General features: G+C 42.9%; 1 protein-coding gene across 17 annotated transcripts in view; it reads left to right on the top strand.

Annotated features, from left to right (window-relative positions):
• Nucleotides 1–23,856, top strand: part of Trp53bp1 (transformation related protein 53 binding protein 1) — a 101,520-nt gene that overhangs the window by 55,707 nt on the left and 21,957 nt on the right. For 11 of the 17 annotated variants that reach the window (XM_030251686.1, XM_011239584.3, XM_006499661.4 and 8 more), the window contains 5 exons: nt 3,779–5,075; nt 11,941–12,060; nt 12,800–13,003; nt 16,886–16,943; nt 19,398–19,490. In XM_030251686.1, the coding sequence (XP_030107546.1) occupies nt 3,779–5,075; nt 11,941–12,060; nt 12,800–13,003; nt 16,886–16,943; nt 19,398–19,490 (1,772 nt within the window). Of the gene's footprint in view, nt 1–3,778; nt 5,076–11,940; nt 12,061–12,485; nt 12,627–12,799; nt 13,004–16,885; nt 16,944–19,397; nt 19,491–23,856 lie in introns of those variants that run through there. The other 6 variants (XM_017318937.2, XM_017318936.2, XM_011239583.3 and 3 more) reach the window with 4 other exon arrangements.

Raw genomic sequence — 23,856 nt, 5'->3', positions numbered from 1 at the left:
GGGTACAGGGCTGGTTGCTATTGTACAGAAGTCCTTTAAAGGAAAGAGGTTTGAAATGAAAGTCATGAGACACCGGGGTAGGTTTCCCTCAGTATGTAGGGTTTCTCGAATCCCTCTAGCTTCAGGATGGTGCGCTCATCTCCTGTCCTCCTATCCAGGGCTTTGTGTTTTATTTTCTCCTGGGTAGAGGAAGGACAGGGAAAGAGGATATGGGAGTTGAACTGCTTCTTAAATAGACTTCCAGGCAGTCCTCCTGTTTTTAGCAGCAACCTCACCATCACTTTTAAAATTGTCTGATCTTGTTGCCAAGTCCTAAGTCCTTTTGGGGGGGGGGACGTGGGAGTAGTGTGGTGTTATCACCCTGGTAACTTCTTGGCCTTCTTTTGTTTGGCCTAACAATTACCTTTCACTTGTCTGTCAAGTGGATTGCCACACACACACACACACACACACATATACACACATACATATATATAAGTGTGTATGTATGTATGTATGTATATGTGCATTGCATGTGTGTATATATATATGTGTGTGTGTGTGCATGCATGAATATGAATATATATGTATATATTCATATATGTGTGTGTGTGTGTATTTCTTTTTTGAGAATTATATATGCTAGAAAACGTGCTTTACCATTGCTTAGCAGGGTTTCAGAAATAAAGTAGATGTTGACTCTACCATTCTAATTTGTGAGTTCCCTAAATTTTTCATTATGTGTCAAATTCCTAAATTTTTTTGAATTTTTATTTATTTTATATATATGAGTACACTGTAGTTGTCTTCAGACCAGAAGAAAGAGGGCACCAGATCTCATTATAAATGGTTGTGAGCCACCATGTGGCTGCTGGGATTTGAACTCAGGACCTCTGGAAGAGCAGAGAGGTGCTCTTCTGAACCATCTCTATAACCCCCTAATTTTTTTTTTTTTTTTTATGAGCATACTGTAGCTGCCTTCGACCAGAAGGCATTGGATCCCTTTACAGATGGTTGTGAGTCACCATGTGGTTGCTAGGAATTGAACTCTCTCTGGAAGAGTAGTCAGTGCTCTTAACCGCTGAGCCATCTTTCCAGCCCCGCCTACAGGTTATTTTTAAAGATGAAAAGAGAGAGCTGACTTGTGAGGATCATTCCGACCACCACATGTGCTATGGTACAGATAGATGGTCATATGCATGTACTATGTCTGTACACACATGCAGCAATAAGAAATTAAAAATAAACAATAAAACATGTCAATTTAAAGCAAAGCATGGCAGCACATGTCTGTAAATATAGCACTGGATGGTAGAGGCAGGACGGCAGGTATTCAGAGTCAGCCTGGGCTACATGAGATCCTATTTTAACACTCACCCTATTCCCATCCCTCAAAAAAAATAAAAACATAAATAAAAAAGAAAGAAAGAAACAGCAATTGTGGCAGCAGGATGGCTTGTTGACAGTGGTATTTGCCTCAAAAGCCTGATAACCTGAGTTTGATCACCAGGCCAACAATGAAGAAAGGATTGACTCTTAAAAGTTAACCTCTGATTTCCAAAAAGTATTTCTTTGGAAGACTCTCTCTCTCTCTCTTCTCTCACACACACACACACACACACACACACACACACACACACACGTTTGTTATTACTACTACTACTACTACTACTTTATTTATTTTGAGACAAGTTCTTTGGTTGGTTGGTTGGTTGGTTGGTTTTTTGAGACAGGGTTTCTCTGTGTAGCCCTGGCTGTCCTGGAACTCACTCTGTAGACCAGGCTGGCCTGGAACTCAGAAATCCACCTATCTCTGCTCCCAAGTGCTGGGATTAAAGGCGTGTGCCACCATGCCCGGCTTGAGACAAGTTCTTGCTGTATATCCTTGGCTGTCCTGGATCTCACTATGTAGACTAAGCTGGTCCTAAACTCATAGAGATCCTTTTGTCTTTCCTTCCAAATGCTGAGATTAAAGGTGTATGCCTTAGCATAGTGTGCATGGGTGTGTGTATTAATACATTGTAGCCCTAGATGGTTTAGAACTCACTGTAGATCAAGCTGGCCTGGAATTTACATCAATCTGCCTACATCCACCTTCCAAGCGCTGGGATTACTAGAATGTTTGTTCCAAGGTGCCCAGGGCTTTGTGTAGGTTTTTTGTTGTTGCTCTTTTATTTTTTCGAGACAGGGTCTTGCTGTGTATTCCTGGATGGCATGGAATTTTCTATGTAGACCTCAAAACTCAAAGATTGATTCCTCTGCCTCAGCCTCAGGAGTGCTGAGCCAGCTTTGTGTATGTTAGGCGAGCACTCCACCAAATTCTGGAGCCGTGTGTGTAATCAGGAGGTGCTACCTGCTGTGGCTATATGTCTTGCTTTTTCCTGGCAGTGTGTGAGGATTACAGGTGTTCCATGAAGTTATTGCTGTTTGGTTTTGTGAGTGTTTAGAACCTTAATCATTTTATGGCTTGCTCTGTCTGTCTGTCTTTCTCTCTCTTGTTCTCCCTCTCTCCCCCTCCCTCTCTCTCTCTCTCCCCCTCCCTCCCTCTCTCTCTCCCCCTCCCTCCCTCCCTCTCTCTCTCTCTCTCTACTCTCCCTCTCTCCTTCTCTCTTTCCCTCTCTCTCCTCTCTCCCCCTCTCCCTTCCCCCCTCTCTCTCTTCTCTCTCCCTCTCTCTCCTCCCTCTCTCTCTCCCTCTCTCTCCTCCCTCTCTCTCTCCCTCTCTTTCTCCTCTCTCTCTCTCTCTTTTTCTCTCTCTCTTTCGACAGGGTTTTTTTCTTTGTGAAACCCTGGCTGTCCTGGAACTCACTCTGTAGATTCAGGCTGTCCTCAAACTCTCAGAGATCCTGCCTGCCTTTGCCTCCTGAGTGCTGGGACTAAAGGCGTACGCTACCATTGCCTGACTTATTGTGGTTTTAATTACATTTCTCTGCTGACTAATGATCTTCTATCTTTACATTTTTAAAAAATTATTTATTTTTACTTTGTGTGCATTGGTATTTTGGCTGCAGGTACATCTTGTGAGGTTGTTGGATCCCCTGAAGTTGGAGTTAGAGACAGTTGTGAGCTGCCATATAGGTGCTGACAAATGAGCCTAAGTTGTCTGGAAGAGCAGCCAGTGTTTTTAACCACTCTTTAGTCATCTCTTCAGCCCTGTATCTTTGCATTTTAACATCTGCTTTATGATGTTTCACAGTGGTGCAGTGAAGCAGGATGAGTTCACAGTCATCCTTTGTGAAATTAGAGATGGCTCTGCAAGCGTATGTCGGGTCTATTATATAGTACAGGCAGAATTTTAATAGTGTGATGATGAAGTTAAATTTGGATCTTCCTGTACTTGATAAGTTAGTACTGTTAGTACTTTTAGGGTTTTGTTTTGGATTATGCTTATTCTTTTTTTGTTTTTTGTTTTTTGTTTTTTTTGTTTTTTGTTTTTTTTTTTTTCGAGACAGGGTTTCTCTGTATAACCTTGGCTGTCCTGGAACTCACTCTGTAGACCAGGCTGGCCTTGAACACAGAAATCCGCCTGCCTCTGCCTCCCAAGTGCTGGGATTAAAGGCGTGTGCCACCATTGCCCAGTTATGGTTATTCTTTAGTAGGGATTTTATAAGAAAAACACTGAACAGAGTGACTTATGTAGTTGAAGGCATGTTTGTAATGTTTGGAGTTCTGGAATTACAGTTCTAGCTAGAGTTCTTTAATTTTTGATTAATTGGTTTACAAATGATGAATTCAAGGTTTAGCAATAAAAGAAACTTGATATGGACAGCTGATAGCTTGATTCTTTTCATTCTTCCTTAGGACATTTTCATTCCATCACCAAGTCTGGAAGAACCATCAGATGATGTGAAGAAAGGTGGAGGTTTACATAGCTCATCTCTTACTGTTGAGTGTTCCAAGACTTCAGAGAGTGAACCAAAGAATTTCACTGATGACCTTGGGCTCTCCATGACAGGGGATTCTTGCAAACTGATGCTTTCTACAAGTGAGTATAGTCAGTCCTCAAAGATGGAGAGCTTGGGTTCTCCCAGGACTGAGGAAGACAGAGAGAACACACAGATTGACGATACTGAACCTTTGTCTCCAGTTAGCAATTCTAAACTTCCTGCTGACAGTGAGAATGTCCTGGTGACTCCATCGCAGGACGACCAGGTAGAAATGAGTCAGAATGTAGATAAAGCAAAAGAGGATGAAACGGAGGACAGAGGTGACTGTAAAGGCAGAGAAGACGCGGTTGCTGAAGATGTTTGCATCGACCTCACTTGTGATTCTGGGAGTCAGGCAGTTCCTTCTCCAGCTACCCGTTCGGAGGCACTTTCCAGTGTCTTAGATCAGGAGGAAGCTATGGACACTAAAGAACACCATCCAGAGGAAGGGTTTTCGGGATCTGAAGTAGAAGAAGTCCCTGAGACTCCCTGTGGAAGTCACAGAGAGGAGCCCAAAGAAGAACCGATGGAAAGTATCCCACTGCACCTTTCTCTGACTGAAACCCAGTCTGAGGCATTGTGTCTGCAGAAGGAAGCCCCCAAAGAGGAATGCCCAGAAGCTATGGAAGTTGAAACCAGTGTGATTAGTATTGACTCCCCCCAGAAACTGCAAGTACTTGACCAGGAATTAGAGCATAAGGACCCAGACACCTGGGAAGAAGCTACTTCTGAGGACTCCAGTGTTGTTATCGTTGATGTGAAGGAGCCCTCTCCTCGAGCTGATGTTTCCTGTGAACCTTTGGAGGAGGTGGAGAAATGCTCTGACTCCCAGTCCTGGGAGGGTGTGGCTCCAGAGGAAGAACCATGTGCTGAGAATAGATTAGATACTCCAGAAGAAAAGCGTATAGAATGTGATGGAGATTCAAAAGCAGAGACCACAGAAAAGGACGCTGTAACAGAAGACTCTCCACAACCTCCTTTGCCTTCAGTGAGAGACGAACCTGTCAGACCCGATCAGGAGACACAGCAGCCCCAAGTTCAAGAGAAAGAGAGCCCAGTGACTGTAGATGCAGAAGTGGCTGATGACAAGCAGCTGGGACCAGAGGGCGCATGCCAGCAGCTTGAGAAGGCCCCTGCCTGTGCCTCACAGAGTTTCTGTGAAAGTTCTAGTGGTGAGTGGAAGTGGGTTTCATTTGGTGCTATCCAGCTAGGTTCCGATTTGGAAAGGGAGGAGGAGAGCCCACATACTGTCAGGACTCAGGGTTAACTTGAAGGAACAGTATTTGGGAAAATTTGAGATTAGGGTTCTAGTTTTCTTTCGTGGTCGTAATTATTTGTATGACTAGAGATCACTTGAGGTTTATGAGCACCATAGTTCAGGAGTAGTCAACACATCGAATTAGGGATTGCACAGGTTACTTTCTTCTGCTTACCTAGGTCCTACGCCTACGCCTGAAGTCCCCACCCCACTCATGTGAACTAGGCAGGTGCCACCAGTGAGTTGTCCATCTGTCTGTCTGTCTGTCTGTCCGTCTATCTATCTATCTCTTGTCTTTTTGGGTTCAAGGTTTCATTTTTATGGTCCAGACTGGTCTCACATTTTCTTTTTTCCTGATATTTAACAACTTTATTTTAAAACAATATTTTAAATTTATTTTCTGATACATTTGTTCAGTATATTTTGATTATATCTATCTACTATTACTTCCCTCCAAATGCCTCCTGGTGCTTCTGACCCATCACCCTTACCACTTCATGTTCTCCTTTTATTGGCTTGTTATTAAAACTCAGCCTCCTGTGTCTGACCAGTGCTGTTCATTGTGCACGGCTTTGAGGCCGTTCTCTGGGGTATGGGTAACCTTCCAGTAGCTATAGCTGCAAAGGAGCCCTCCCCCTTAGCATCGTCAACTGCTAATAGCCTCTTCCCCATTTGTGCTAGAATTTTGCCTGGCTCGATCTGTGCAGGTCCAGTGGAGGAAGTCCTAGGGGCTGTGCATTGCTGTGTGCAGCAACCATGCCATGCCCGGATCAGCGTTTCCCAGCTCTGCCCTCATCCACCAACTCTCACTCTTTGTGCCTGTTCTTCTGCAAAGTCCTCTAAGCTGTAATGGAGGCGATTCATCCTCAGCTGAGTGAGCACTCATGGCCACTTCTACTTGTAACTTGGTAGATAGGAGTCTCTGTAGTAACTGCTGTCCGCTGCAGAAAGAAGCTTTTCTGACCAAAGTTGAGAGCAACGTAAGTCTGTAGGTATAAACATAAGTATTTAGAAGGCAGGTTGACAGTTTGACTATCCAACATAACAGCAGTTATCCCAGCCGTGGCCGTTGACCTCCCTGGCTCTGGCTTGTGACAGGGTTTGGAGTACCACGTTCTCCTGTCTCTGTATCTCAGACCCTGAGATTGTAGGTGTGTGTCACCTTACAGTGCCTGGCAGGAATACCTTTTAGCTATTTTTTTAATTGTTGTGTGTAGAAGAATACTCTAAAATATTGAGATATTAGTTGTTATGGTAATAGTATTCTTTATGAATTAACAGATTATTCTGTTAGTTGGCAGAACAAACTATTTTTTTCTCATAGACTCTTATTAAAATTTAATTTACTAATATTCATTTGGATTTCTTTCCTTCCCGCTTCCCTCTCTGTTCACCTTTCTGCCCTGTCCTTCCTCTCCCCAACTCCTCCACGCCCTTTCACATCCCCCTTCCCTCCTCCATCTTCTCCCCTCCTCCCTTTCCTCTTTCCTCTTCTTTCCTTTGACTTCTCCTTCCTGCTTCCTTTCTCTCATTCTCTTTGCTTTTCCTTTTCCCCTCCCTTTCTCATTTTGTCAAGAAGTACAGCAGCAGCAGGGGAGTATCCTGAAAACGGGTTCCTTCCTTTTCTTCTTTAGAAGTGATTTTCTTTTAGGGTTTGGGGATGCAGTTTGATGATCTTGGTTTCAGTATCTGAAAAAAGTTATTTTATGTGATTTTAAGGCCAGCCTGGTTTATAGGGAATTCCAAGACAGCCAGGGCTACACAGAGAAACCTTGTCTTGAAAAGCAACAACAGTAACAACAACAAAAACAAAACAAATGAGAGGAATTAAAAATGGTGTCTGGGGGGATGGATCAGTGGTTGAGAATGCTTACTGTTGTTCTTCCAGAGAATCAAAGTTTGGTTGCCAGCACCGACTTTGGGCCACTCAAAATTCCTGTAACTCCACCTTCAGGGGATCTGGTACGCTCTTCTGGCTTCCATAGGTACCAGACCGTGCACATAGTGCACAGACATGAGGCACAGTACACATACACATAAAAATAAATAAAACAAGATGTACGTATTTTAGTTAAGGCTAGGCCTGATTAGTTTTGCCACTGTCTATGACAAAGCCTCTAGAGCTAAGACTGCCCAGTGTCCAGCTCAAGAGAAACAATAGCTCTGCCAGTCTTAGGGTGACTGGACTCTATACCTACGCCTGGGCACAAGAATTAAAAATAAATACTGGTTAAAAAAAGAAAAGTTTTATTTAGAAATTAGGACATGAAGAATAATAGTTTCTGAGTCAGAGAATTAGTCTAAAAGAAGAATGTTATTAAAAGAAAAGTTATTATATGTTTAAAATATAGTTCATGGGTTGGAGGTGTAGCTCCTTTTTAGGGAACTTGCTTCAATTTCCTAAGGTCTAGGTTTGATCCTGTCTTAGTTAGGGTTTCCATTGCTGTGAAGAGATACCATGACGAAGGCAACTCTTAGAAAGAAAAACATTTCACTGGGACTGGCTTACAGTTTCAGAGGTTCAGTCCGTTATCATCATGGTGGGAAGCATAGCAGCATGCAGGCAGATATGGTGCTAGAGAAAACCAGAGAGTTCTACATCTGGATCCTCAGGCACCCAGAAGAGACTGTTCATCAGGCTGCCAGGAGGAGACTGGAATTCTACACTAGGCAGAGCTTAAGCCTGGGAGACCTCAAAGCCCACCCCCACAGTGACACACCCCCTCCAACAAGGCCACACCTCCTAGTAGTTCCCCTCCCTGTGGGCCAAGCATTCAAACCCATGAGTCTGTGAGGGCCAAACCTATTCAAACCACCACAGATTCCCTCACTGCAAAAACAAGTAGTAGCACAGGATACAATTGTTTAGTTCCTAATAAGTAGGAGGATTAAAAAAGAGGAATGTGGAGAGGTGATGATTGTTCCGTTTAAAAAGAATGAGGGCTAGGGATGTAGTTCGTTTGGTAGAGCCTGCCCAGCATGATGAAGCCCTGGGTTCTGTTTCCAGCACTGAAATTTGGTGTGGTGGCTACACCTGTAATCATAGCATCTAGGAGGTGGACACAGGAAGATCAGAAAGCCAACGCCATCCTTGGCTACAGAGGTAGTTTGAGTCTAGCTTGGGCCACATGAAACTCTGTCTCAAAAATTAAATAATGGGCTGATGAGATGGTTCACTGGGTAAAAGGTGCCTACATCCAAGCCTAACGATCTGAATTCCATTCCAGGGACCCACTGGAGAGCACTGACTTCCTAGACATTATTCTCTGCCCTCCACATGGTGTGCCATGGCACACTCAAGGCAACCCCTTCCCCCCAGTTATGCACATTAAATACATAAATGAAATGAATTATAAGATTTTAATAAAGCAAGCAAGTGAGTGAGCCATCCTGGACTACTGAGAGCTTGTCTCAAAAATAAACACACAAACAAACAGAATAAGAGGTATCAAGTGGGTGAGTTGGCTGGGGTGGAGCTTAGTGTTAGAGTACTTGACCAGTATATTTAAGACACGGGTGTTTGATGTCTAGCACTGCAAAACATGCAAGCTTTTGTTTGTTTGTTTGTTTTTTTGAGACTGGGTCTCTCTATGTAGTTCTGGCTCTCCTGGAATTCACTATGTAAACTAGGCTGGCCTTGAACTCAGTTCATTAGATTTCTTACCAAAATTAGGATACTTATTTTTTCATTTAAATATATTTTCTTTATTTCTTTTTTTCTGTTTCCTCTCCCCATCCATGAGTGTGTGTGTTTGTGAGTGTGTGTGAGAGAGAGAGAGAGCAAGAGAGAGAGAGAGAGAGAGAGAGAGAGAGTGTGTGTGTGTGTGTGTGTGTGTGTGTGTGTGTGTGTGTGTGTGTGAGAGAGAGAGAGAGAGGTTCTCTCTGTAGCCTCCAAAGCAGCTCTGCTCTTGGCATCAGTTACAGATCTGTCCACCTGGCTTGTAGACTTTTTGTTGTTTTTAAAAAACAGAAACAGGGTCTCTTCTAGCCCAGCCTGGCTTGAACTTTATGTAGCTGAGGCTGGCACTGGCCTTTTGGTCCTGTCCCTACTTCCCAATGCTGATACTGCTGTGTGCATTGAGTAGTTCATGTGCCAGGTGAGCACTTGACCTCTGAGTTACAGCCCAGCCCTGACAGTTTGATTGATTTAAAGACAAAACCAAAACCATGCTGAAGTATTAAAAACACTCAAGTTGTTCAAGAGAGGGAAAGAAGCCAGTCTAAATACCTCCACTGATGGTTTCTGGCCACCACTGACAGTTTGGCAGCATCTTCACACGCCTGCCAGTGGAGGATGTCTCTAACAAGGTGGTACTGGAAAGCTGCTCAGCTGACAACAGGCTCCTACAGCTGATGATGGAAAAGCCTTAACTACATTCTTTTTATTTTTGTTTTTTGTTTTCCTTTTTGAGACAGAGTCTCATTATTTAGGTCTGGTTGGTCCATTACTTAACTCTGTAGCCCAGGCTAGCCTTGAACTTAGGACAATCTTTACACCTAAGCTTCCTGAGTGCTGGGATAACAGCATACCTTATCTTTTTGGTTAGATGGCTTTTCATCAATTGTAAGAAGTGAACAGTTCTTTCAAGTACACATGAAGACCGTTGCTGCTTTACAGCATAGCAGTTTAGGAGAGATCTTCCTTGTATTGAGTTTTTTAAGACAGAGCTTTTGAATTTCAGCCCAGTTATGCCTCACTAGCCCTCTTCTGTTCTTGAGAGTGCTTTTCTCTTCTTTAATAAGTTGTCTCTGTTTCTGTCATTTATGAAATTCTCAGGAAAAAAATGAAAAACTTTAAGACTAATTGGAAAAATTTTTTAGAGTGGGTGTGGCGGCTCAGACCCATAGCTAGCACTTGGGAAACAGAGACAGGAGGATCAATGCATGTTGAAAGTCATCTTGGGGTGTGGTGGCGCACGCCTTTAATCCCAGCACAGGCGGGTGGATTTCTGAGTTCGAGGCCAGCCTGGTCTACAGAGTAAGTTCCAGGAAAGCCAGGGTTATACAGAGAAACCCTGTCTCGAAAAACCAAAAAGAAAGAAAGAAAGAAGGAAGGAAAGGAAGGAAGGAAGGAAGGAAGGAAGTCAGTCAGTCAGTCAGTCAGTCAGTCAGTCATCCTGATTTATGTACTGAGTTACAGGCCAGGATGGGCTGCCTTTGAAACCTAACCTCAATCCCCCTCCTAATCATAAAGCGTTTTAAGTAATGAGTCCTGTGAATTTTTTAGTAGTGAGACCAATTTTTATACACAGGTGTTTTGATAATTGGTGTTGTTTTCTTTTATCTTTTTATTGTATCTTCATTGATATGCTGACATGCAATAGGGTAACCTATGATAATCTAGTAAAGAAGAAAAGATTTGATAATTTAAAAGATGAGCTAAATATGAGAGAACTGAAATGTGTAAAATTGTGGTTAACTTAAAAGGATAGAATATGACAAGTGTTTTACAGAAGTCGGTGATAGTCTGACTGTATTAATGATGATTCAGATGGCTGGTAAGCACAGAGAAATGGAAAAGCATTGGGGGGGCCATTGAACATGAATGATTAGGGATCATTAAGAAAGACACTGGAAACAGTTAAGTGCATGCTGATTGAAGAGTTAGGATTTACTTTTTTTAGGTTTATTTTATGTGTGTGAGTGCATGTATGTGCACCATGTGTGTGCCTGGTACTCACTGAAGTCAGAGGTCATCAGATCCCTAGAGCTGGGGTTATGGATGGTTATAAGCCACCATGTTTGTTCTTGGAATAAAATCTGAGTTCTTTGCAAGGTCCTCTTAACTGCTGAGCCATGCCTCTAGCCCAAAGAGTTAGGACTTTTTCTTGTGTTGGTTGGTAGGCTGTATAGTCCAAGGACAGGGACATTGAAGACTGGACAGAGGCCTGGAAAACGCTTCAACTCTCTCTCTTAAGTTATATTGATGAAATCAGATGTTTGTAAACTATCTGTAATAAGGTTTACCTAGTATTGTGCAAAGCAATCTTGCACCAAGAAGCAACAACAGTTTCCACTAATAAATGCTTACATGTTACGCGTGCATGTTCATTTGTCTGCCTCCTTCTGCCCTTTATGTGCTGGGAGTGAAGGTGTGAGCTGCCACACCTGGCTAAAATGTACTTTTAAGTCTTCAGAAATATGTAGTGTTTGTAGTAATTTAATAGCACCCAACTACATGTGCACTCTTGGGACGCTCCTTCTTAGGGATTCACCAGGAGGCAGAAGCTGCGTGCTGCCACTCTGCTCACCATCTAGAATGTGTGCTGTTCAGCACAGCTGAAGGAAAGCCTCTGATTGGCTGTTAGAATCGGTGACCAGTTTGAAGTCCTTTTTGACCTATGAGATTCTTTGTCACCTTCCAGAGAGGACCATATGTCAGGCTTTGCTTTGGAAGTCTAGGAGAACGCAATGCTGGGCAGCACTTCCCAAATGATGCCTGTCTAGACACAGCAGTGTCCAGCTCTGTGTTGCTAGGTGTATCTACATGCAGTATTTTGGAAGCAGATGATGACTTAGCGTTGCTCAGTCCTCTTTCCTTTTGTGCCCCTGTTGGTGTCCTTTTTATCAGCGCTGCTATTGATGGCTAAGACCTGCTGTCTTTCTAGCAGCAGGGACCTGGTTTGGATGGCTGTGAAGCTGATAGGACTAAGAAACTGGGAAAGGAGCAACTGGAATTTTTTTTTTTTGTAGTTTCTCATTTTTGTGTAATGTACACTTCTATGTGGTTTGTGTTTTTTTCAATTGTGTTTTCATTTTTGTTTGTTTGTTTATTTCAGAAACTCCATTTCATTTCACTTTGCCTAAAGAAGGTGATATTATCCCACCATTGACTGGCGCAACCCCACCTCTTATTGGGCACCTAAAATTGGAGCCCAAGAGACATAGTACTCCTATTGGTGAGTGATTAAAAACAAAGATATTTAAGGCATTAAAATAAAAGCTACCTAAAGCCCTTCTAAGATACCATTCTTCATGCAAGTGGAACTTTTCTGTCTGAGGAGTTGGCCTGACTGAGAGGGCTGATGTTTGGTGTGGAGCAGCAGGGTTTGACCTCACTGCCAAGAGATGAGAGGAGTTGAGATGATGGAGAGAGAAGGTGGAGGGAAGGAGGGAAGAGCGTCAAGTCTGTCTTATCACTGGTTGAACTGGAACTATGCTGAGATATGCAACTGTTTTGCAAGAAGAGACAAGGAGTATGGAGAAGTGCTGTGCTCAGTGTGCTTGCCTGATCAGGCTGCAGCTGCATAGGGCAAGAAAACTTAGGTCCTCCGTCCTTGGAGCAGCGGGTGGATGTCTACATTAACCTATTTGTTTTCTCTAGTCAGTGCTGGGAGGTAACAGTCATGCCGCCTGGAGTCTCCTGTTTTCGTATGCCTGATGCTGGCAGATGTGGGTTGGCTGAGGGCTCATGCAGCATCCTTTGTCCAGATGCAGAAGTGGAACTGAATCCTCTTAAGACCAGGTGTCAATACTAGTTGGTAGTTGTTGATTCTTATAACAGGATCTATCCTAGGGACCCTCTTTAATCTTGCAGAGTGGTGGAGCCAGACAGCAAATTGATCATTTCAAGTTGCTGTTTTTCATGTTTGTATTTTAGTGTTCTTTCTTTCTTCCTCCCTGCCCCCTTTCTTTCAGGGATTAGCAACTATCCAGAAAGCACCATAGCAACCAGTGATGTCACATCTGAAAGCATGGTGGAGATCAATGATCCTCTACTTGGGAATGAAAAAGGGGATTCTGAGTCTGCCCCAGAAATGGATGGAAAACTGTCTCTGAAAATGAAACTGGTTAGTCCTGAGACAGAGGCCAGTGAAGAATCTTTGCAATTTAGCCTGGAAAGTAAGTTTTATGTTTGTATTTGGTAATTAGTTACTCCAGGTTATCCACATCAGGGGGGGTTACAAATGACTGTGGATACACCACCTCTGTGGCACCCACACGAACAAGTACATATCCTACCCCCATACACATAATTTAAATAAAAGAGTCTAGAGTAGAAAATGTAGGATTTGCACTATAAACTTATGTGGACACTTCCAGGTAAACGCAAGATGTTTGGTTAGAATAAAAAGAGGGGGCTGGTGAGATGGCTCAGTGGGTTAGAGCACCCGACTGCTCTTCCGAAGGTCCAGAGTTCAAATCCCAGCAACCACATGGTGGCTCACAACCATCCGTAACGAGATCTGACTCCCTCTTCTGGTGTGTCTGAAGACAGCTACAATGTACTTACATATAATAAATAAATAAATCTTTAAAAAAAAAAAAAAAAGAATAAAAAGAGGATGTGAGATGCCCTGGAACTGGTGTTACAGATGGTTGTGTGTTGCCATGTGGGTGCTGGAAGCAAATCTGGGTCCTGGGAAGGAATAGGTGCTCTTAATTGCTGAAACTCTCCAGGCACCTCTCCCAGCCCCAGAATAATTTTTACAAAATTGCAGTGTCAGGTGGTAGGAGCTGAGGTATAGTAGGATAAGTCAGACATTGCTAGTTTGAAGAGTATGGGCTGGTGCCTAGCAACGTGAGGCCTTAGTGTGGGCCAGAGAGAAGACAACTCTGCATGTATCTCATCCTTGTGCTGTTTGCTCAAGGCTGCCAATTGTCTGAAGTCTTCTCTCTGGAGTAAGCTGAAGCCTCGGGTCGTGGTGTTGGAGCTCACTGAGAAGCCGGTTCTGGACATGGAGTCACCCCCTCCCCTAGAGCAGATCCACACATGTTTGTTATTGTCTTCCAAAACTCCCTGTCCTACTTGGGAGGCAGAGGCAGGCAGATCTTTGAGTTCAAAGGTCAACCTGATCTACAGAGTAAGTTTCAGGACAGCCAGGGCTTATAGAAAGACCCTTTCTCAAAGCAAACAAACAAACAAGCAAAACCCAAAAAACCCTGTCCTGGGGCAGGCTGCATCCTAAGTATGTAAAAGGGAGAGAGCATTAGACAGTTAAGGGTGTTAACAGACATTGCAGCCTTAGAAATAGCTGCAAGGCGAGGTTACCATTGCTCATCCCATCATCAAAGTCCTGCAGTGGAAAGAAGAAGCAAGTTTGTCATGGAGAGAGTGCTGTGCTCTGTCTGGGTGGTCTCAGTGGATGCCTTAGTCACCTGCTTCTGTGGGGCTCTCCCAGTTTATGTCTGCTGGGTGTGTTCTGTACCTGACTGGGTGGTGTTTTTCTATCTGCTGCTAGTCACTGTTTCTTTTTATTTTTCTTGCTGTATACTTAGTAAGCTCACTCATTTGAAACTGAAGATGTGACTGTTATAGATCAGTCCCCAGACCAGTTGGAACACAGGGCTTATTTATTTGAACCTAGAATGTCAATGGGAATGACAGTATTACATGATTTCACCCTTATTGTTATTTTGGGGATGAAATAAGAGCTTACCCAGAGAGAGTCTTGAGAAAGGGGCTGGTGTTGGCCTACAACACCTCAAGTTCTCAGCACAAAGGAGACTTACTTCCCCCAGAGAGACAATGGACAAGTAATAAGAGACAAAGGATGGGGTGAAGAGAAGAAAAAGGAATGTTTGTCTCCATGGGGACAAAGGACTGTCTCTGGATAGAGAGGAGACAGACTGGCCCTTAGGCAAGTGGTGGTCTATAAAAGTAAAAGGAGAAACCCCTTGTTAGGATATGGTGTTTAATTTTAACTGGGCATGTTAGGTGAGCCAAAGAGGGTTTTTGATTTCTGGACTTCAATATTTTAATAGCCAGACCTTAGTAGTCAGCCTCAGGAGGAGGAGGTAGCCGGATTAGGGAGTAGATCTTGGTGGCTAGCTTTAGGAATGGAATCTAATGGTTTTTAGCATGGAAGGGAGGACAGGGGAGAAGGGCATGGCCAGAGCCATGGTTGCCAAGCCTGGACTGGCTAGGGTGTCTTCAATATGCTGATGGTGGTAGTTGGGAGTCTGGAATAGGAGGACCTCAAATTCAAGGCCATCCTGAGCTGAGAAAATGGAGGTAGGAGGGGGAGAGAGGTGAGGGTCATGTTAGCACTGAATTCAACTTGACCTTTAGATGGAAATTGTACCTAGAGACGAGAAGGAGCCAAACTAAGGTCTGTCAGTCACAGTGATACATAGTACTCCCCTCTCCTTTATTTATTTGTTTGTTTGTTTTTCTACAAGGAAGGTAATATCAATCTCTGGGGCTCACAAATTCATTGACTTAATTTCACCCTCACAGCAGTTTACCCCTACTACCGTTTCCCATGGTATTTTACCCCTAGGCTGGTTGACGAAGCTCAGGTCCAGCCACCTTTCTGTTCCTGAACAGGAGGGCTCTAGCTACTGAACTCTGCTGCCTCCTTGATAGATGGTTGAGCATATGTTGAGTCTTGAGTGCTTTGTGAATATCTGAAACACTTAAGAACTGTGTTTTTCTGAGACTGGAATAAATTGCGGATGAAATGAACACAATTTAATCCCTTGACACTTAGTGACACGGTTATGAAAATACTGTGTTCTCTTAGCTTTGCACTTACAGTATTGTTGCTGACTCTTCTGTGGGAAGTGTCCTTTCAAATATCTGTCCTTAAAACATTTTTTAAAGTGAATTTATGTGTATGAGTTTTACGTGTGTGTGTGTGTGTGTGTGTGTGTGTGTGTGTGTGTGTGTGTGTGTGTGTGTGTAATGTTTATGCGTAGAACCTATGAAGTTCAGAAGAATCCTTTAGGGCTGGAGTTACAGATGGTTGTGAGCCACCATGTGGGTGCTGGGAACTGACTGAACCCAGGTAGTCCCCAAGAGCAACAAGTTGGGTAAAGCCTTGGGTGCCTTCTACATGAGTGTTTCTAAAATGAATCATTTATATATTAATTTATATATTAACTTATTTTCCTATATGTTTATTTATTTTGACATAGTTTCTTTATATGGCTCAGACTGTTCTAAAATTATTGTGTAGCACAGATTAGCCTTGAACTTAAGCGTCCCAAAATGTTGATATTACAAGGGTGTGTTTTACTTCACCTGGCTTGCCATGTAGTTTATTCAGGTTTTTTGTTTGTTTCTTTTTTAAATAAAGTGTTAGCTCAACATGGTGATGCACACCTTTAATCCCAGCACTTGGGAAGCGGAGGCAGGTGGGTCTCTGTGACTTTGAGACCAACCTGGCCTACATAGACCCTGTCTCAAAAAAGGTTTTTTTTTTTTTTTTTTTTTTTAAGTTTATGAATATTTTTAAAAGGTTGATTTATGTACTTTATGTATATGAGTGTTTTGTCTGCCTGTACATTTGCACACTAGAAGAGGGCATCAGATCCCATGGGGCTACAGTTATAGATGGTTGTGAGCTACCATGTGGGTGCTGGGAATTGAACCCAGGACCTCTACAAGAGCAGGCAGTACTATTAACTGCTGAGCCATCTCTCCTTTCCCTAACCCCACCATTTTTAGGTTTTCTCTTGTATTTTCTCATGTGAATTTTAAATTTCTTGTATGGGAAGGTGAGTCATAATTCAGATGGTTCAGTTTTCACTGACATATTATAGATTGTAGTTCTGGCAAAGTACATACGTTTTCTATAGGAAATCTGAAATGAAATAAAACGGTTGAGATGAGTTAGCCTGTGCTGCTGTGCATGTCTATTCTGTTGGCCTTTAGCTCTTCTTGTTTCCTTGTTTGTATTTCTGTTGTTGCTGGTGTGGCAAGCAGGCAGAGGCATTAGACTTGGGGTGACTGATGTCTGCTTTTCTTTCCTTTCTCTCACTGCTTTTGTTTTTGTTCAGAGCCTACAACTGCTGAGAGAAAAAATGGATCTACTGCCATTGCAGAGCCTGTTGCCAGGTAACCAGGGCTTGTTGTTATTTAGAGAAGTTTAATGCAAAGGTGCTGCATAAAGAGAGGAACACACTAAAACACTCAAAGCCCAGCATAAAGAATTCTGCAGTGTTTTGAATTACAGGCTTCCTCGGTAATTTTAAATATAACAAACGTTTGTTATTCTTACTGTTAGAATACCTACTAGTTTTCCTGCCATTCAAGTTCTTACTGTTAGAATCTAAGTACTTGTTTTCCCACCATTCAAGCCTTTTCTTTTTCTGTTGATGACCAAGGTGGGGGAAACAAAGGGCCAAAGGAGATGGTTCTAGATACACTGTCCTGGGCTCTGTGCTCAGCTGCAGCCTCAGGACATTCTGCCTTTTCTTGCCAAATTTCTTGCCAACTGCTATGCTGAGTTGTTTTTGCTTTGTCAGGAATGCTGCAAAGCCTTGAGTGAAGTATGCTGGGATATGAGGTTTTGGTGCTGAGGCTCTGCCATCTGGCGGTTGGGAGAATAGGCTTCTTGGTTTCTGGTGTGAGTCATCCCAGTGGGAAAACCCAAGCCAGTTGGTGACATACAGGTGATGGCTCTAAGGCCAGCACAGGCAGGCACTGTGAGTAAAGCCAATTGGATGTGAGAGTGCGCAGGGCTGAAGATGGCAGCCACACCTGTGCTCCATTCACAGTTCTTTGTCTCTGCCAGTGGCTGTCAATTTTTAGTGAGCTAGCTGGGCTCGAGCCCAGTTGTCATGCTTGCCTAAGTGAGGACTGTCGTTCAGCCCCTACTATGACAAATAAGTGATGCTTTAAAAAGAAAGGATTCAAGCTTATTATTGCCAAATCTTTAAAAATTTGAAGAGAATTTTAAATTTTTTAAAAAACATAAAGTGCCTACTGACTATAAATGACCCTCTTTGTGCCTTCTGAACTGTTGGGGAGAATATAGGGAGGGACGATGAGGAAAAAGTAAAGGATGGCGGGTTATGGGAAAAGGTGGAAGTCATTGGTATTGCCACGAAGCAGTTCTTTTTAAATTTAAAAATCTATGCTTAAGACTTCTGTTAATTTTTTTGACCTTTGGGTTCATATTAAGAAGTTATTGAGCCGGGCGTGGTGGCTCACGCCTTTAATCCCAGCACTCAGGAGGCAGAGGCAGGCGGATTTCTGAGTTTGAGGCCAGCCTGGTCTACAAAGTGAGTTCCAGGACAGCCAGGGCTATACAGAGAAACCCTGTCTCGAAAAACAAAACAAACAAACAAACAAAAAAGAAGTTATTGAAAGAGGATGGAGACTTGGCTCGGTGGCTAAGAGCACTGGATGTTCTTCAGAGGATCTGGGTTCAGTTCCCAGAACCCACATGGCATGCAGCTCACAGCTATCTGTAATTCCCGTCCCAGCGGTCTGATGCCTTCATCTGGCCTCTTTGAGTTTCAGGCATTTGTGTGGTACAGAGACATACATACAGGCAAAATACCTGTATACCTGAAAAGGTAAAATTAAAAACAAACTATTAGTAAAATAAGACATTTCAAATGAGATTTGTATTGTAAATGGTTGCTGCACTCTCTGCATTTAGGTAAAGTATTGCGTGTCCATGAAAGACCCCTGGACTCTGTTCAGAGCACTTGATGCCATCTTAGTTTTTTAGTCATTTTACTGTGGGAAGACAACAGTAGAGAGTAGTGTAATATGGACAACCGTATTGTAAGTGGCCAGTCCTCTTTGATTATAAAATCTTGGAGTTCCCCCCCTTCCACTAGTGGGTTATTTTGAAGGAGATTCTATTTCATACCATTTTATGTAATTATTTCAAGCCCTAAAAGATAAAGACTCTTATTTTAAATTAAGCAGTTGTTACTATACTTTTGACAACAGTGATTTCTTAATGCTATCAAGTATTTGGTGTTATCAAGATCCCAAATCTAAAACCCCATTCAATTCATATATTTAACTTTGTTTGCTTTTAAATCAAAATTCCTCTTTTTTGTTCCTCTTCCAAGTTACCTTCTAAAGGGACTAGATTGTTCATCTTATTTATTTCTGATTTTTTTCTCTTTATATCCTTTTCGTCTTTAGAGTCTCTCCAGTGACCTCACTGAAGGTTTTTACTGTGTGTTTTGCCTGCATCTGTGTGCCTGTACCTCACATGTGCCTGGTGCCATGGAGGCCAGAAGAGGGTGTCACACACTCTGGAACTGGAGTTACAGATGGTTCTGAGTTGTCACGTGGGTGCTGGGAATGGAACCTAGGGCCTTTGGAAGAGCAGCCAGTGCTCACAACTGCAGAGATACCTCTTTAGTTCCTATACTGAGAGATTTTTATTGTGCTAATTTGAAACATATCAAAGAGTTGGCTTTTGGGGTTTATGTAGGTTGGCATTTGGGATGCCAAGGAACTCTATGTCTAAATAGAGTGATCTCCAGAGATACTTTACCATTTGAAATTCATAAGATGCATTGCTTTAATGTATTATGTTAGTCTCCAGAAGCCGGTGCCTGTGTTTGGCTGCATCTATGAAGCCCAGCAAGAGAAGGAGGCTCAAAGTGAGGCTCCTCCCTCTGCACCCGACAGGTAAACATTTTGCTTTTCTTTTTTGGGGATGAGGTTTCATTTTGTAGCCCTGGCTGGCCTTGAACTTACAGAGTTCAACTTGTTGAAGTTGAACTTACCTGCCTCTGCCTCCTGAGTGCTGTGATTAAAGGCTTGTGCCATACTGTCTGGTGTATTTTCTGCAGCATTGATTCATTGCATGGCTGATTCCATTTCATGGTATTGATTGACACTGTTGTGTGAAGTTGGCTGTTTATGTATTTTACTTGCTATGCTGCTAGATGTTGTTTTGCCCAGGCTTGCCCTAGCTTCTGGGCTTAAGCATTGCTCGTCCGTTAGCTTCCTGAGCAGGTGAGACCACAGCTGCATGACTTTGTTTGTTTAGTTTTATCGAGATAATATTTTTCTGTGTAGCCCTGGCTATCCTGGAACTTGCTCTGTAGACCGGGTTGGCCTTGAACTCATAGATCTGAAAGGCATCATATCTGGTTATTTATTTGTTTGTTTGTTTTTTTATATTTATTTTTAAAGATAAATATTCTTTTGTAATTTTATATTATAAAAATTTACTTTCATTACAACTGAATTTGTAATGTAAAATGAATTTTGTAATTCATTTGTAATGTGTTCTTTTGTGTGAGTATATATGTGAGAGGCTGCAGTGTGCTCTCCATCCACTAGAGCAGTATGCACCCTTACCCCCACCCCGCACCCACCGCCCCTGTTGTTTCTTTGGTCCTCCTTCAGTCTTTCAGTGCCTCTCGCTGAGCCTGGAGCTCCTCATGTTCCCACCATTTCCCTACAAGCACAGAGATTACTAACACAGGCTTGTTAACCACACCTAAGTGTTTACAACTACATTTTAGTATTGATCATTTGTCAAGTGCTTCTAGGAGAATGAGAAGTACCAAATTCCTGATGTTTGGTAGTAATCTGCTAACCCTGCCAGTATTGTAATGAGTCACTGTCACCCCACCCAGAACTTTTTGAGTCATGGTCTCACTCTGGCCCTGGCCTAGCCTGGAACTCACTATGTAGATTATGCTGACCTCAGACAGATCTACCTCATTCTTCTGGGATTGAAGGAGTGCTCCACCAGTCCTGCCCATCACTTTTGGTCTTTTTTTTGTTTTTGTTTATTTGTTTTTTTGAGACAGGTTATCCCTGGCTGTCTGGGAACTGACTTTGTAGACCGAGCTGGCCTTGAACTCAGAAATCCTTCTCCTGAATGCTGGGATTAAAGGCGTGCGCCACCACGCCCAGCTCACTTTTGGTCTTTAAAGAATAACAGTTCTGATTAATTCTTTAGAAACAGGGTTGGGATTGGTGAGGGGGAAATCTTAATATCCTTTTAGTCTTTTAGAAAAAAAAAATCTCAAACAAAACATAACTTTGCTTTAGAAATAAAGTTATATCCACGGCCTCTACCCTGAATAAATAGTTTCTGGGGTGTTTTAGTTTTTGGACCACAATAAGGCTGGGTACAAGTGCACTTACAGTTGACAGTGTCAGGACAACAGTTCCTTCATCATGTGATGGCGTCCCAAAGCTCTCGCCTCTCAGTGCAGCTCTGTGGGCTGTTGGGCTTTATGAGTTTTGCAGGCTCAGCTTCATTCTGTGGTGTGAGGTAAATGTACATAAGGATGGAAAACAGTTGTAGTCTTGACATTAGCTTTTGAGTCCTGGCAGCCTGCATGGCAGCTTGTTTGCTTGTGTGTTGTCTTAAAGCTTAAGATGAATCTGGAGGTGGGTTGTTTCATTATTGCTTTGTTTTGTGCAGCTGGGAGTGCTTATGTGTCTGCTGAGCTCAGCACTTTCACACTTTATGGTAATTCATAGATCATGAAGATTTAACTGCTATTCATGGATTTCCTTGTAGTGTGTTCTGTCCTTGCTCTTAGTGGCCTGTGCATTCAGCCAATGTTCCTGACAAATAGGACATGCTCCAACAACTAAGATGCTCCTTTTAGGTGGAAGGCTGTTCAAGCCCATTGCCTGTTAGAGCTGAGTGCAGAGACCTGCAGAACTCACTGCCCAAGCAGGGCGAGCCCTAACAAACTCTGCTCACCTGGGCGACTTAGCTTTGTTTTTCTCTGGTCAAACAACGTGACAATCGCCATGATTTCTAAGCTCCTTGGATCTGTTCTTCAGGGCCAGGACATTGTAGACTCAAAATGGACTTTTATTTGCTTGTTTGTTTTAAAAAGCCTTAGTCTGTAGCTCAGACAGACCTAGAATTCAGTTGTGACACCCAAGGCAGCCCTTGAAGGTTCTGCAATCCTCCTGCCTCAGAATTCCTAAGGGCTGGGATTACAGGTGTGATTACCTGGTCATTTATTTCACTTTTTTCTGTCTATTTACATTTGACATAGCCTTGAAATGCATTCATTTATGTTTATTTAATATGGTAGTAGCGTACTGATTTTTGTAGTTTATTGATTTATGGAATATCCATTCTTTTGTTTAAAGTGCAAATATTAAGCACCTTTGTCACAGTTAACTTTAGATACCAACTTGATACAAACTTAAGGTCACCTGGAAAGGGGACTCAACTCAAGAACTGCTGAGATTAGGTTGGTCTGGGGCCATGCCTGTGAGGCATTTTCTTAATTGTAATGCATGGAGGAGGGCCTGTGGGTGGGAACATTTCTAGGCAGGTGGGCCTGAGCTGTATAAAAAAGGTGGCTTAGGCAACCCAGAGGAAGCAAGCCAACAGCATTCCTCCAAGGTCTGCCATTAGTTCCTGCCCTGGCTTTCCTTGTCAGTGGACTGTAACCTGTAAGCCAAACAAAGGTAACTTCATTCTATCAAGCTTTATGTTAAGCATTTCAGATAGAAAGATAAGGCAGATTTGTGTGTAGCCTGCTTAGAGATAGTCTGCATTTCTTACTCTAGAGAACTCTTAGCATGTAAAGCCTCCAGTCATTTTGGAAGCTATATATATTTGGCTTAGAGGCAGTACCTACCTAATGCTTATATGATAAATAAGTCAGAAGAGGGGACCTCAGCTGAGGAACTGCCTCCATTAGATGGCCTGTAGGCAAGTCTGTGATTCATTGTGGAAGGGCCCCCAGCTCACAGTGGGTGGTGCTCCTAAGCAAGTGGTCCTGGGTTCTGTAAGAAATGGGGCTGAGAAAGCCAAGGGGAGCAAGCACTAAGCAGCATTCCTTCTCAGGTCTTTGCTTTGGTTTCTGTTTCCAGTTTCTGCTACCAGTTCCTGCCCTGTTTTCCCTTGATGGACGGTAATTTGTAGGCCAGATAAACTCTTTCCTCCCAAGTTGTCTCTTTTTTTTTTTTTTCTTTTGAAAATTTTTTTTTAAAGATTTGAGTACATTTTTGCTATCTTCAGACACACCAGAAGAGGGCACAAGATCCCATTACAGATTGTTGTGAGCCACCATGTGGTTGCTGGGAATTGAACTCGGGACCTCTGGAAGAGCAGTCAGTAACCGCCGAGCCATCTCTCCAGCCCACTAAGTTGTCTTTAGTCATGGTTTTTATCACAGCAATAGAAACCCAATTAAGACACACTGGTTCTTAATTCCCACAAATGGGAAATTAATGAACAGCTGGGGCCATATCTTAAGTAATGTCTTATGGTTTTTCTGAGGTGTTTAGGTATCAATATAGCCAGGAAGGTCAGCCCTGACACACTGGACACACGCTGTGATCACCAAATGGCCTTCTGGCCTGGAAAGACCTTCCCTGTAACTTTCTTCCTTGAAGATTATATGTCTCCTCCTCCCAAATTACTGTTCAGGTGGGAGCAGACCACGTGCATAGTGTCCGGGTCAGTCAAGAAGGTTGGAGCGTTCGTCAAACCAAACGAGACGCATCAGTGACTGATCGGCTTCTTCTTGTTTTCTCTTCTTTTTTCTTTCTGTTTCTCTCTCTCTCTCTTTTTTTTTTTCCTTTTTTCTTTTTTTCTTATTCTTTTGGAGACCGAGTCTCACTTTCTACCCCTGGCTGTCTTGGAATTCACAATGTAGATCAGGCTGGACTGGCACTCACCGTGGTTGGCCTGCCTCTGCATCCTGAGTGTAGCAGTTAAGCTTTGGAAGTGGATTGCTGAGCTGCCTTGGATGGCTCGGGGTTTATAGGGTTTACCTCTTGTTACTGACCTCGTTCCTGTGTGTGCTGTTGGAGTTGTCTTAGTCCATTGAGTGCGTTGTTGTGTTGTTGTGTTGCTGAGGACAGAGCCCAAGCCATGAGGAGGGGGTTAATTCGCTCACTGCTGTGCTCGAGGATTAAGGGTGATGACTGTCTTGTCTTTGTTGTTTTTGTTTTTGTTTTTGTTTTTTTTTTTTCTTTTTCATTTTTCCAAAGCAGGGTTTCTCTGTGTAGCCCTGGCTTTCCTGTAACTCACTCTGTAGACCAGGCTGGCCTA

Source organism: Mus musculus, chromosome 2 (genome assembly GCF_000001635.26).
Source record: "Mus musculus strain C57BL/6J chromosome 2, GRCm38.p6 C57BL/6J".
Taxonomy (NCBI): domain Eukaryota; kingdom Metazoa; phylum Chordata; class Mammalia; order Rodentia; family Muridae; genus Mus; species Mus musculus.
Note: the sequence above shows the minus strand (reverse complement) of the source record. Positions and strands in the feature narration are given on the sequence as shown.